This window comes from Castor canadensis, chromosome 4 (assembly GCF_047511655.1).
Source record: "Castor canadensis chromosome 4, mCasCan1.hap1v2, whole genome shotgun sequence".
Classification (NCBI taxonomy): Eukaryota; Metazoa; Chordata; class Mammalia; order Rodentia; family Castoridae; genus Castor; species Castor canadensis.
This window is the reverse complement of record NC_133389.1, coordinates 38,160,348-38,175,147: the sequence shown is the minus strand read 5'-3', so window position 1 is coordinate 38,175,147 and position 14,800 is coordinate 38,160,348. Positions and strand designations below refer to the sequence as shown.

The window sequence follows — 14,800 nt, the reverse complement described above, 5'->3', positions numbered from 1 at the left end:
GAGAGCATCCTGGCCCTCCCTCCTGTGACTCCCGCGGGCCCCACCCTCGGGAGGGGTGAGCACCCATGGTGGGATCTCCTGACCCTCCCCTTCCCCTGTGCTCACACCTCTTTCCTCAGAACCTTCAGAAAATGAACGTTTCCATTCATTTCATTTTGAGAGTCAGAGTCAAGGACGTCTATATTCTTGGAATTCTAGAAACACACCTCTGGGCACTGCTGATTTCATTTCACCAATGCCCCACCCTTTGATTTGCTCTCCAGGTGCACAAGTGAGGCTGCCTCTGGGTCAGTGAAGCCCTTAGGACATTCTGTAACTCTGACCCACAAAGGACCACATGGAAGGCTGAAGGGTGGGCCCATTGAGAGGACAGTGCAGTGGCCCTGCATCTCCAGCCCCTGCTACTCTCACTTTTGTTCTGCTATCCCCCTCCTCCCCAGTCTTCCTCTACCCCTTAGCCCCTCCACCCTGGCACCACACAGTCCTGTTCTCCCAGCTGCTGGGTTCTGATCTGCCTTTCTGTTGGTGGGGCCCTAATGGTTGAGAATGAACTTTTCTACAAGAATCATTGAACTGCTCAGCTTTCAATTGCCTTCTCCCCCACTCCACATTTCTGGTGCCCCAGTCCTGGAATTTAGGGTCTCCAGCTCCATCCCCTATCCCTCATGGTTATCTGTGGGCTTGCTCCCCATCCCCAGCTCCTCCAAAGCATTCAGGCCTGTGCCAAAGCCTGTGTGCCCTCGGCTGATGTGCAGGGTTTCCAACCCGCCAGGCCTCTATATACAGCGGATTTCCACTGTCAGTTTTGTTTTCAATCAGGAAGGGAATCCTGGGATCTTATGATGTAGAGTGGTGACTCTTCTTTGAGCCCATACCCACCCTTGGGCTAAGCCTTCACAAAGGCCCAGCCTCCCTTCCTTCACAGACCCCTGTCATGCCTGCCCACCCAAGCTGGTGTCTGTTCTTCCAGCATCAGCTCTCCTTCATTCAGACCTAGGCCTGTCCATGTGCCCACTGAGTCCTAAATGCTACTCTTCTCCGCATTTCCAACTGTCAGAAACTCTTAGACTCACCCAGGATGCCTGGTTGCTCGGTACTTTTGGCATGAGACGAGGCTTAAGAACTAAAGAGTGTATTGTCATCAGGTGTCAGCTCTGGCAACTGCAACAAAAGGATACCCTAGGGACTCTCTTCCTTCACCTCCACATCAGTCCCAGGGCGTCACTCTGCTTGTTCCTTCTTTCTTCCCCCTGCTGCCCCTAAATGCTGGCATTGTCCTGGACAGGGGGACTCAAACCTGGGACACAGCCCCTGTTCTCAAAGTTCAATCAGGGAACTTTCTTGTATGTATTCTTATCTCTCACACACTCAGTCTCAGACATATATTGCAGCCTCCCAAGCATCCAGCTCCCAAGGATCCCACCCAGGATTCCATGTATGCTCAGCTGGCTGTTCTCTTTCTTAGGGCCATCTGCATCTCTGCTGCAGCAGCAACCAGCACTCTCTGGCATGCCTAACACAGCAGAATCCTGGAGGTGACTAGCGTAAGGGAGCTGAGATCAGGTCTGAGAAGCTCCAAATGGCCATAATGGGTCAGGCTGAAGCAATTCAGGTGCCAGGTGTTAAAACAGCTGAGCTGTAGCCAGAGAGGACCCAAAGTTACAGAACAGACCTGCCCTGCACAGGTCAGAGCACCCGTGCCTACAAAGCTCACACCAGGCTCTGTGCAAAGGCTCACCCATAGCCAAAGCCCAAGGCCTGGAAGATAGGATCCTCCAGAACCACAGAACCTCAGTGCTACGAGTTGGAAAACCCACCTAGCTGTTGGGGCCCAGTGTGTACTAGCCAACTCAGTGGCAGGACAGGAAACTTGAACCAGTTTCTGAGTTGGGCAGGTCCAGGGTGGGAGTATTCTGGCTGCTGTCTGTGGACCTGGCCACATACACAATTTTACCCACTCTTTCTACCTTTGTTTCCTTCCTTAGGTTCCTAATAAAGATTTCTTAGAGAGACTTCCATCTTAGTAGAAGACAGTGAGCCCAAGTGACCAGAGGGGCGGGGATGACAGGGAAGAGAGGAAACCAGTGAGGAAGGAGAGCCATGCTGACTCCAACCCCAATCCCAATCCTCAGTCTATGGACTCAAACCCATGGCTGCACTGCCTGGGCCCCTCTCCTTCCCTAGACCTGCCCCACTCCAGTTTTAACTAAACCTTGGACCACAAAGTCTGCTGTGCCTTCCACCTTCATCACCACTCCAACCATGAGACCCCTTCCTCACTACCTCTTTGCTGCCAGCTAAGACTGGCCCCCTCAGCCCTTGCTCAGACTTCCCTGCCCTTCTGAGCAAGTGTTGATGCCCGCTGAGGCCTACTCATTCAGAAACAACCTTTGTTGGCCTGTGACATGGTATAGTCTTTCAGCTGGTTTCTTTGTGCTATTTCCTCCCTGGCTGGCAGCCCAAGAAGGGCAACTTCTCACTGCTGTCCCCAGTCTGCCTTGAGAAGTCCCCGTCTCTTCTTAGCACCCTCCTCCTACAGCTTCCATGGTCTTGGGTTGGAAAGCCTGAAGGCAGCATTCATTAAATGCTGTCTATGTGAAGATTAAAGGTCAACTTCATTATAGAAGTCATGTCACATTACAGTTTTTAAAGACTGCTTAGTAGGAAAGAGGGAGTCAGATGGCTGCCTACACAGAAGTGAGGTGTCATGATATGTCTTCTGAAATTCAGAACAGTGGGGTGGGAGGGAGAGTGGAGGTTTCTCATTTTCTTCATTCAAAGGGAGCTAGGCTCATTGCTTCAAAGCTTGGCTCCTCCATTCACTGGTTGATGGGCAAGTCACTTAATTCCTCTGGGCTCTGTCTATAAAGTGGGAATGCTGACATTACCCAGTTGATAGGTAGTCCCAGCTAGGTATTTATGTCTTAACAACAGTTACCTGTCAGAGCAGTGCCTGGTGCCTGGCCAGTACCATGTGAAAGTCTGTAGTTCTCATCTGGCTGGTCTTTGCATTCCCTGGTGAAAGAACCCACCCTGCTTTTTAAACCACATCCTCCCAAGCCCCCACCCCAACTCTGAGTGCCAGCTGTATCTACACTGGGGGCCATCTTATGTCTCAAACAACACACCTGCCTGCCTTAGCCCTTCATCTGGGAATTGCTCTTCTTAAAGAGGTTCTACTCTTGCTTGGGCCATGGAAGAAAGGACAGGGCAGCCATGATCAAAGACACTCCCAGTGGCCCCTGGAATTTTCAGGGCCTGACCCTAGCATGGGCCTCCTACAAATTCTCTAATAAGACTCCAATACCTTGGCTTTCTCATAGTGAAATGAAAGCCCAGAAGAGGAAATGCCTCAGCCCAGGTCACTTTTGAAGCACAACTACCTTTATTTAAGGAAGAATATTCTATACCCAGAAAGAGCTGCATGACTGAACCATCCCTCTTCTCCTATGAAAATGCATCCACCTGCTGGCTGCCTCTTGGGGCCTGTGTGCACAAAGCTTCAAGCTCTATGATGTGACCCACTCATCTTTGCATCCCCAACACTATGTTAGAGCCTGACACAGAAGGTGCTGGAACTCTGAACCAATATGTGTGTCCACATCTGCACACAGACCAGAAATAGGCAATGTGGAGAAATCAGGAGGCCAGAGTCCAGCTCTGCTCTTCCAGGCTTGCAGAGTGGCAGCTCAAGCATCCCCAGAGAAAGAAGGTGGGTGAGCGTTGCCACTTCTGGATGAAGGGAAGAAGGGCCTTGTCTGTAACCCAGTGGGCAGGGCTAGGATTGGCCGGGAGACCAGAAAACTGGAGACTTCCTCCCAAATTCCAGACCCTGGACCTGCACTTGGATATCTAACTCACGTGCCTAATCTTAATCCCTCTTCTCTTCCAATCACTCTGGCTTTTCCTTCCCTTACAAGTCTTCTTCAAAGCACATCTACAGACATCAACTCCTTCGCTTCCCACTGCCTCCTGCTGCCCTGTTCTGAGAGATCATAAATCTCTATTTTGGCCCTAAACTGGGTATCATCAAAAAAGCAGCCAGAGTGATTCCCATGGAAAGGCAAGTTAACCCCAGCACTCTTCTACCACAACTCTAGAAGACCCTTTTCAGAAGAGATCCAAGTCTATTCAACAGCCTGCAGGACCCAAATAGTTGGTCCTCCTATTCTCAGGTCTTTCCCACCACTCTCTCAGTCCATGTTCTCCTCCAGTACCTCATCTCCCTGCTACTCTTGGGATACTGCACCTGCTCTCTCTGGGGCCTGAACACTGGCTATACCTAGTGCCCCCCGTCCCCCACTGAAGGGAGGACACTCATCCCCAGATGCTCCATCACCTTTTCAAGTTTTGCTCGAAAGTCACGCTCTCAATGAGGTTAGCCCTGATGACCCTGACCACCTGATTTAACGGCAGCCAACAATTCCAAACACCAGGTAATCTACTGTCTCCTCCTTCTCAGTCTTGGTCACTGCTGTACCTGAGTACCTAACACAGAATTCTGAGGCACAGTACTGCTAAATAAATAAAAGAACAGGATGAGGTGGGACCAAACTGAGCAAGAAGAGCCCATCAACTCTATAAGGCGAAGACCACAAGAGTAGACAGCACTGGCTGAGGTCAACTTTTGAGAGCTAAACATCTCCCCCCATCCCTTTCCCAGGAAGCTGCACTGCCCAGGAGAACACTCGCTGGAAGAGGAGTAATGATTGACCCTAGCTGCTACACAGGATCCCAGCCTGAGCAAACAAGGTGGGACGACCTATTCATCATGACCCACTACCAGGTAGGGTTAGGGATCCTAGTACTGTATCCTCACCCCTCCCCGGCTTTTATCCCATTCTGTTTTGTTTCCTGGTAAAGTTCATTTTGAAAGAACCTCCCCTCTTGTACTAACTGAGCTACAAGCATCGGGAGGGGCCGGGGTTCAAGCTGCCAGGGCTTCTGGCAGACCCGAGGAGGGGAGATCCGAGGAGTGTGGAGAAGCCGCAACTTGCGGCTACCCCTCTCTGCAGGACCTGAGCTTGCCATCTGCCCACCCCAGGGTTTCTGGCTATCAGGACTGGTAGTGAAGACCTGGAAGCACAGGCCCAGGGCTCGCCTCCCCCTCTGAGCCGTTTCCCTCACTTCTGCCTCTGTGGCCCGGCGGCAAGGTAACGGCCATGCCCATTTCTGCTGGGATGACCACAGCTCTGCGCCTGCCCTATAGACCCTGGACAAGGAGCAGGTTGAGCAGGGAGCATCGGGTCCAAGGCACAAATGAGGGTCGGGCTCAGGAAGGCCCGAGAAGGCGGCGGGTCCGTCCGATGTCCCTTTCCAAACCTTCCCGTCCCCGTGCCCCGGCCGTCCCCGGTTACCTGTGCGAGTCCTGGTCTCCCCCGGGGAACGCTCCCGCCGGCGCTCAGTACGGGCGATTGGCGTCTTTGGGCCGCTTCAGTTGCACCTTGAGCCTCTTCATGCCGATCTGGAAGCCGTTCATGGCCTGGATGGCGGTCTGTGCGCTGGCCGGGTTGTCGAAGCTCACGAAGCCTGGCGAGACACGAGGGACGAGGGCCTGGGTTTCCACGGGGCCGCCCGGGGCCGCTCCCGGCGGGGAGGGATTGGTGGGAAGAAGGTCGGCGGGGCGGGGCGGGGCTCGAGGCTCCTCCCCCGGGCCCGCCCCGCCCCGCCTCAGCGCCCCCCTCCGCCCGCGTGCGAGGGCCCCTCCCGGGCTGGGCGTTTCGGAGGCCCCGGCGTCGCCGGCCTGCGCGGCCCGGCTGTTCCGCCACACCTCGACTCTGGGCGGCGCCACTCACCAGGCGGGGCGCCCGCGGCCTAGCGGGGCTCGGAGAGGCCCGCCCCCCACCCCGGCCGGCCCCGCCACCTCGGCCCTCTCCTTCGGTGGGGAGAGGGCGGACACACCTGCGGGTGGAGGAGTTTATTGGACACTGTCCTCCCTGACAGGAGGGGGCCTGGCAGCGAGAGGGCACGGGGTGCCGGCCTGGGGAGAGAGAGGAGTGCGAGGGGGCGGGAGGGGAGACACCTCGGAGAAAACCTCTCCTCCGCCGTTTCGGGCCGCCCCCCGCGGCCCCTCCGCCCCCACTCCCAGTCCTGCCCAAGGCTGAGTGGCCAGGCTCCTGAGCCTCACCAGTGAATCCAAACGGATTCATTACCCACCGCCTTGCCCCATTCGAGTGTGTGAAACTCCAAGCAAGCGCTCTTTCCCTAGACTAAGCCCTGGCCAGATGTGTCCCCACCATCCCTCTGTGAGGGGAAACAGTAAGAATTAGATGAGCGCCTTCTAGGTACGGAGGTGCTCCTGTATTTCCTCACTCTCCTGACGTTCCCAGACAGAGCACACCCTGGTGCTCCCAGGCCTAAACAAGCAGCTCCCAGATAGGGATGGGTCCCATCCAGAAAGTGGGTTTGGAAGGCACCTGGTGGGAATTTTGAAAGCATCTCCTGGTAGAAAAAACACTACATTAGCATTTCCCTAACTGGCCTTGAGGAAGGAGCTTCTGTAGTCATAACCAGCCCCACCCCGGGCCAGCTGGAAGAACAGGAACGAGAAACATCCCCTCTTGCCTTAAATTCTCCAGTAAATAAACTTGTAACTTTGTTTCACTTAGTAATTCCTTGAATTCATTCAACTTTAGGAAGCCTTTCTCCTGTAAAATGGCCTTAGATCCTACGAAATATATAAAACCCAGCTTGACAAGATATTCAGGCTATCCCTGGAATGTGCCTCAGTTGGGTGCTTGTCCCCAAATGGCCGATATAAATGTGTGGCCAGACCTCATTTAAGCAGACATTTTCGTGGCTGTCTGTGGAACTTTGGGCCTGCCTGTGACTTCATTCCTCACTCTTCCCACCTGGTGGCTCTTTCTCCCAGACACCACCTCTCTACTGGCTTTTCTTATTCTCCTCTCCTTCCTGGCTGAATTTTGCTCATGCAGCCATTCACCATCGAAGATGGAAGATGAGGATGTGTGTGCACACATGTGTGGATACATGAACCCAGAGCAACAAAAACCAACATCTGCATAAAGCTATACACTAAGAGAACTGGAAAGATGTAGGATTATCCACAGTTGGCCATCAGCCTGTAATTATCCTTCAACTCCCCTCATCCCCTCCTGCCCATCCTCCTCCATTACCCTGTGTCTGATGACTAAAGTGAAATGCTTAGTATACCAGAGTTTTCAGAAGTGTGAGTGTGTGTCTGTTTGTACTGCTTTACCCTAGACTACGGAGGGTAGGCAAACTAAAGCCTCTGTCCGTGCCAGGACAAGGTAGCCTGACTGTGGGTGACATGTTGCACCCCTCATTACTCTGCTTGCACACTGACATCAACTCTACTTTGACACCTGAACTTGGTGGCCCTTTGGGAAAGAAAGCAAGCAAGCAAAGCAGAGGAGAAAAGAGAAAAATAAAAGAGGATACAGAGGCTGTCTGGGCAAGGTGAAAAGGGAGGGATGACCCAGGGAGCACAGAGGAGGTTGAGAGGAGGGAAGAAGCCCAGTTTTCTGGGAAGAGCGAAGAGCTCTCTGAAAGCCTTGGAGCTGGGAATTTTTCTTCCTCACCTTGTTTTGTCACCTGACAGGCAGTCAGAGCAGGGAGTGTCTGCCCTACTAAGGACCCCTATGGACAGAGCTCTGAGCACTATTTCCCAGGTTCACAGTTTCCAGGATTATCTTCTGTCCCCAGGAGCCCCCTGCTCCACACTCATCTCACCCTAGAGAAGTTCCTGCCTCCAAGACGCTGAGGGAAGTCTCACAGGTAGGATGCCCTCGTAGTAGCTCCACAGTCCACCATACAAACAGTATGTGTTGAACACATCCTCACAAAAGCCTCTAGAAGGTTCTGCTTACCCATTCATGCTGGTGTTTATCAAGCATGAGTGGAGCCTTTGAAGAGTCCACTTCTTTCAGAAGGGACAAGGGCACTTTCAGAGAGTCTGCTGTGATCAAGCCCTTGCCTTACACCATCTCATGAAACCTCACAGCATCCTGAGAGAGATGACTGCTAACATCCCCATTTTACAAATGAGGACACTGAGGCTGAGTGTTCAGTAACTTGCCAGTGCGTGAGTACTGGAGCTCGCTCTCATGCTACAGGTTTATGGAAGAGTGGCAGAGGCTCCACTGCTGAGTAAGCAAGGGGACACAACTGGCTTAAGGGGGAGGAGTGTTAGTGTTAGAAGAAAGAGAGGTGTACAGGTTATGACTTCTATAAAAAGCAGGAAAACAATCTTAGTCCTGGAGAAGGTAACTGCATCAATGGCTTAATCCGGTAGTGTATGGGTCTCTGAGAAATGGCCTTGGAAAAACCAGGTACCTCTAGGGACAGCATCAATGTGCCCCGATGGGATGTGGCTGGAGACAAAGCCTAGCTGAGCCCAGATGCCTCACGGCTTCCTTGGCTTCTGGCAGTTTTCTTCTTATTTACATAGCATTCAAGACATGATTAGAGAGCAACTAGTTTCTAGTTTGTTGTTTTACATATATCATCTTAATTTATAAGGAGAAATGCTAGTTAGACAGTAGAGGGATGCAACGCTGTCTGTGAATTTTCTTTGTCCATACTCAATGAGAAATAAGCTGCTGGGGAACTCTGTGCCATTGGAGGACCACAGGTTTTTGTAGCAGCTGACGGAAGGATGGGGACAGTAGTGCCAAGATCTGGATAACTCTGGGGAACATGCCCTGATTGCTCAAGCCCTTCAAGAGATCTGATCTCCAAGCAGAAATCTCCTTAATATGTGCTTCCTGATGCTTTTCTACTCTGTCCCTTCTCCCCTCCTCCAGACCCAAACTGACGCCTGGGTTCCCTAGCTAACACAGGCTCCCACTCCCACACCTCAGCCTCAAAATCTGGGAGTCAACCTAGAAATTCTGACAGATCTAGCTCTGGTTCCACATGTGGCTCTTTGGGGACTGCACTCCTCCGTCCTCAGGGACTCATGAATGGATCTAGCCCTAGATCCTCCATAGGCTGATGGAGGCAGAGGAGGAGGAGGGAGAGGGGCTCAGAAGGAGTGGAGGAGAGAGGTGTGCCCATAAGGGATTCCAGGAGGAGGAGGAGGTCTGAGTTTCCTGGATAAGGTTGTCATATTTAGCAAATAAAAACAGAATGCCCAGGTAAATGTGAGTTTCAGATCAGCAATGAATATTTTTTTCAGTGTAAGTGTATCCCCATTATTACAGGAGGCATTGAGCATGCTATGTTTGGGAAATGTATTAAAAAAGTATCTGTTGTTGATCTGAAATTCACATTTACATGGGCCCAGACTCTTAGATCCTCCCAAGTCTTCCCTCTCCCAACTGACACTGTCGCTAGGCAAATTTCCTGACAGCTGTATTTCCATCCTCCCACTATCTAACACACCTTACCACGCCAAGTGAAGCCACCTCATCAGAATGGTCAAAGCCCTCTCCAGCACAAACCCTCCCTCGTTGGTCTCCTGCAAGCCCTCCTTTCTCCCAGAAGCCTCCTGAGGCCTCATTCTGTCCTTCACCTCTTCTCATCCCAACCTCACACATTTGCCCGTTCTAGCCCTCCTCTGCCTTCCATATTGCTTCACTGCTTAGTGCCTGCCAGAGCTCATGGCTGTTAGTAGCTGTGGTTGCATCTGAGCTCTGAGCTTAGGCTTCCTTAGGGCAGGGAGCAGTCTTCTTCTGGCTCCTCAACAATACCCAACTCTGATGGCCTGGGAGGAAGGTCAGGGTAAACAGAGAGGAAGTGGCAGGACAGAGAGGTGGAGAGAGGGCTAAAGGGCAGGTGGGGGAGGGCCTCTGTGGGGCTGACTACCTCCCAAGGGATCATTGAGTTTTGTCACGGGGCTCAGGCTGGCTGCTCTGACAGCCAGAGGACAGGGGCTGTTGGGAAGATGGAGGCTCTGGGCTCTACTCGCTGCTCCTCTCACCCCTGCCCAAAGTGTTCCCTTCCCTTTCTCAGCTGGCTGGAACTGGGCCTTTGGTCTGGAAGAGGAAACCCATTTCTTGGGCTGGGATGAGGGAGGCAGGAGCCAGAAGGGATGGGGTGGGGCAGGATAAGCTGAGAAGCAAAAAGAACAGAAGAGAAAAAGGGGAGTGAGAGATGGAGGCTGGGCCCAGAGAGCACCTGGGGACGATGTGAAGGAGCAGGTGAGAAGCAGTTGGACATCGGTAAGTTGGTGCGAGCAGCCCCTGTCCTAGGTGAAGCTGATTGGTTTGTTATCTTTACCCACCAAAGCATTTACTTTGGTTAGTCGCCCGATCCACAAACACTTTCGAGGAGATGACATTACCGAAAGGGAGGAACATCTGCATCAGCTCAGCGTCCCCAAACTCCTGGGGCAGATGGTAGATGAACAGGTTACAGCCCTCGGGCCCTGCGGTGAGGGGAGGGGATGGGCAGGGAGGAGGGATGGCGGGGTGGGGGAAGAGAGAGACAGAGGAGAGGTGAGCGAGTTAGGCAGCGCAGCAGGGAGGGAGGGGCAAGGTTAGGAGGGGAGGGGTTTCATTCAAGATCCAAGGGCAACCCCTGAAGACTGAGAGTTGCTGAACCCCAAGTCTGAGCTCTGGTCTCCACTCTACCCTTGGGCAAGTCACTGACCTCTCTGTGCCTCAGTTACCTTCTCTGCAAAATGATCAGTAACAGGGGACATGGCAGCTCTGGGGTTCCAGGAGCAGAGTCAATGAGAGAATGGGGTGAACATGCTAAGATGTGATTATTAGCTGTGTCCCAAGAAATGAGGTGTTCAGGAGCAAGGCAAGGATGCTGGGGGCCTCCATCCTGCCCAGCCTCTACTCTAGGGAGGGTGGAGAGAACTGCCCTGGGGTAGCCACTAGTCATGTCCTGGTGAGACACTTCACTTTCTGCCTCCAGCAAGCTCAGCTCAGACTGGCCAGGAGTGCCCAGAAGGTGTGGCCCACCTGCAGCTCCTGTCAGCTGCCACTGCCTGGTACCTCACTCTCCTAGACTTTCAGGCAGTAAGATTTACCCTGACTCCTCCAGCAAGTGGTACAAGAAGGGCTTCACACCAAGGCTCCATGGTTAGCCAGGACACTCTAGAGCTGCATCCCATGCATGCTTCATTACCTTACGATAGCCCTGCAGCTAGTACTAGTGTATGCCAGACTGGTCTAAGCACTTGATATGCTTGTTAATTCACTTTGTCCTTATAGCAGCCCTGAGACCTAATTACATTGCCATCATCACTTCACAGATGAGGAAACTGAGGCCCAGAGAGGTTGTCATCTGCCAAAAGACACAACTGGGAGGGTGAAGCCAGGACATAAACCCAAGTTGTCACCTCAATAACATGCATTCTCTTTCTACCTACTGTCATAAATCTCAATCCCCCCAGATTCCCTGTGTACTGTGGAGATCTTTGGATTTTTGGAATTCGAAGATACTTTTCTTTTTAAATGGTAAAAAAAAAAAAAAAAAAGTTCAATTTTAGCTCTCTGAAATGGAAATCTTTCCAAGATGCCTGTTTTATTTCTTGCTGTCTTAAATAGCATCTGCCGTGTATTATTTAACCTTTGAAGTGACTGGTGGTCACTTGAGTAATGGTGTCTTAAACATGAGCTTACGTGAGGGCTGGAAGGCACCAACATGGCCTGCTGTGTGGCTTTTGCAGCCAGAACCAACTGTCCTGGTTCTCTGGGACCCATGAGGCTACCAGATAATCCAGTTGGGTAAAAAGCTCATTTTGGATTCTCAGTGTCTCTTCTCTCCTGTCCCCTCTCTTCTCTCTCTCCTTTTGCCTTCACTCTCCTTCTTCCTCCCTCCAGCTTCCTTGGTCCCCTCAAGGCCCACGTCCTACAGAAGATATCCCTGCTCACCAATGCCACCTGCTGAGCCGCCAACCTCCTTAGTCTCTGATCATGACCCAACCTCCCAGCGCTCTGCCAGTGGACGGCGCATTCACAATCAGGCACAGGTGTGTTCCCTCATCTCCCAACTCTAGTAGTCCTCCCCTCACCCTGTCACCTCAAATCATCTGTGTTCTCACTGGTGCACGCCATATGAATGTACCCCTTAATAGCCCCCAGCTACGTGGGAGCCCCCTTGGGACAGGAACCAGCTTTGAGACCCAGTCTAAGCACACCTCCTCCAGGATTCTCAAAGGTACTGTCCCCATCTCCTTCCAGCCTCTCCTTTCTAGTGCCCGAGTCCATCCTCCATCCCTGTGGGCTGGGGCTCTTTCTCCATATCTAGGAGGTTGCCTCTCAACCAGATGTTTCACTCCCTAGAGCAGAGGCTTTTGCCTTCACCTGTCCTGCTCCTGCCCTGCACTCTTCGGAGCTTTCCCAAGAGCTCTACTCCATGCTGACACCTGCCTCGGACAGGTTCAAGTTTAATTCTACATGCTTCTTGATTAGGATGTTATGTCTGTTCTCCTTTAAGAGACAAGCAGCCTTCAGAAACAGGTCTATAGGCTGGCCCATCTCCACGGTGTGTGGCTGAGCCCCCAAGATGATCATCCAATCCAGGCTGACTAGAAAATCAGGGCAGCAGTTCCAGCCATCCATCCTCAACAGTAAGCCTCCACCCACAGCCCTTTCTGTAGTCCTTCATTCACAGACCATCTGGTAGGACAGGCAGGACTTTAGGGATCAAATGGGTCCAACCCAGAAAAATGGTACACGGAGCTTCAGAGATAGAAAGCAATTACCCTCGACCACACCACAGTCCCCCAGGCAGAGGTGCAACTGCAGCCATCCCTGAGAGCAGCCTTGTCCCATCTGTGGAGCAGGTGGCCTGGGGTGGGAGTGGGGGAAATTCAGGCATCTGCTGGTTTTCAGGCTCAGCTCAAAGATAAGGTGATAGTAGGAGGGTCCTCCCCAGTGACTGTTGAATTCTGATATTCAGTTGACCTTAGGGGAAAGTGGCCATGATATAAGGGCTAGGGAGATGCAACCTTCTTTCTCATCCAGGCCTCATAAACATGACCCTGCTTTGATCTGGTCTAACCCACCTTTCTGCCTATCTCCCAGGCCCCAGGCTCACCTCATGCTGCAGCATCCTTTGCTCTTGATGTTTCCCTTCCTGGAATACCTCCCTCCCCACCTGGATGTGCTGAGACCTCCTTGCAGACCCAACTCAGCCTTTCCCAGCAACCCACTCCATGCACCATGATCTCTCCCAGACATGTAGAACAGTTTTATTAGTCTGAGTTCATGTCCTACCCTTCCCTGTCCTCTGATTCACTAAGGTAGCTCAGCCTGTGCATCCACAGCCAGGGAGAATGGAAGACAGCCGTGGGAGATTTCCTACCCTAAGAGAGGTTGGAGTGGGACCTGGTCCACAAGGCCTGGTCTTGGGAGTAGGGAGGGCATGATTAAAGCTGCTCAGATATAGAGAAGGTCAGAGCTACATGCATAGAGACGAGACGAGAAACAGAAGGCAGCTGGGGGGCCTGAATTTAAGGCAAGCAGTGGGGGCTGGCATGTGGGGTACTGACATGAAGCTCTGTGTGTGTGTGTGTGTGTGTGTGTGTGTGTGTGTGTGTGTGGTTGGTGTGTGTGTATGTGTGTTTAGTGGGGTTTAAAGGATCATGAGTGATGCAGGTCACTGTCTATAGCCATATACCAGCAGGGTGACAAAAGTAGCAAGGCCTGTAGGCACAGCTTTCTGCTCTAGGTTGGACCAACAACACTGGGACACCTGCCTTCCCACTTCCACCCAGTGACACTGACTGACAATGTCTTGGACAGGGGAAGGCAGTGGTAGGGAAGGCCCTAGGGCCACAGCCTAGGGAAGGACTAGGGAGGCAGGGTTGATGGACCACCTCACTCCACTTCCCTGATGGAGGACGAGGGTAACTCGGGTGCAGTAGGATAGGAGGGCAGGGGCCCTCTTGTGTACTGCCCTGGACTCTAGTAGCCAGGTTCTCGTGAGCATGGGTCTCAGGAGCTGCCCAGTGCAGGGGAAGTGAGGGGGTGGTATGCCTCATAAACAGCGCTGGAGGCAATGGAGGGGCTGTGTGTAGATGCTTGCTGATGGAGAGTGGACTCCAGCAAGTTTGATCCTCACACCTCACTAGGAAATGGTTCTCACTGCTCTCACTTTATTGGTTAGGACACTAAGGCTGAGGGTCCAGGGTCACCTAGGCAGAAGATGGCCAAGCAGGGAGTCAGATCCAGAGAGTTCGCTTCAAAATCCAATCTCTTGGCTATTCAGGTGTAGGACCTGTTGGGGGCCTGCTTCCCCAAAGGGATTTGGACAAGCAGACACCTAAGATCCTTTTCCAGTAACCTACACTCCACAGCTCTGGAGCAGTCTGATGCAGGAGCTACGAGTCAGGCATTTGGAAACCACTGTAACTCCCTGCCATGTGGACTGGTGGGACAGATGTGGTAGCCTTGCTACTAGGTGATCCTTCCCATAGGGGCAAAGAAGTCAGGACTTTGTCAATGTTCTCGCTCCTCAAGCACAGCTGTGGGAAGGTCCTGAAGCAGGGGTGGGGGTCAGGGGGGCGGGGGGTGGGAGGTAGGGGCTGTTGTTTATCCAGTTTCCTGTCTTCCAGAGCATCTCTAGGCCCCGCAATAGGAAAATGCTGAGTGCTACTATGCAGTACCTCACACCCAAGCCCACAGATCTTGCTTGCCCTGCTCTGCTCACATTAGGACTTCTGCATGTGGCTTTCCAGGACCCCCTTTTTACTAAGCTTGCCATCCCTACACCTCATCTTGCCAACAGTCTACAAGGGAGCTCCACCTGTCTGTCCTGATCACCCAGAAGGCGTATGTTTCCTGTTCAGGATGAACTACTCTCCTCCACCTCCAGCTATAAGAATTTACTTCCCCTGTCCTCCCCACTGATCAAGTCC

At 52.5% G+C, this 14,800-nt stretch overlaps 1 protein-coding gene across 50 annotated transcripts in view; it reads right to left on the bottom strand.

Annotated features, from left to right (window-relative positions):
• Celf4 (CUGBP Elav-like family member 4) overlaps nt 1–14,800 on the bottom strand; it is a 288,929-nt gene that overhangs the window by 4,396 nt on the left and 269,733 nt on the right. For 19 of the 50 annotated variants that reach the window (XM_074069925.1, XM_074069927.1, XM_074069926.1 and 16 more), the window contains exons 11-13: nt 10,268–10,351; nt 5,902–5,980; nt 5,358–5,529 (exon numbers count right to left, since the gene is read on the bottom strand). In XM_074069925.1, the coding sequence (XP_073926026.1) occupies nt 5,358–5,529; nt 5,902–5,980; nt 10,268–10,351 (335 nt within the window). The remainder of the gene's footprint in view (nt 1–5,357; nt 5,530–5,901; nt 5,981–10,267; nt 10,352–14,800) is intronic. The other 31 variants (XM_074069946.1, XM_074069945.1, XM_074069948.1 and 28 more) reach the window with 2 other exon arrangements.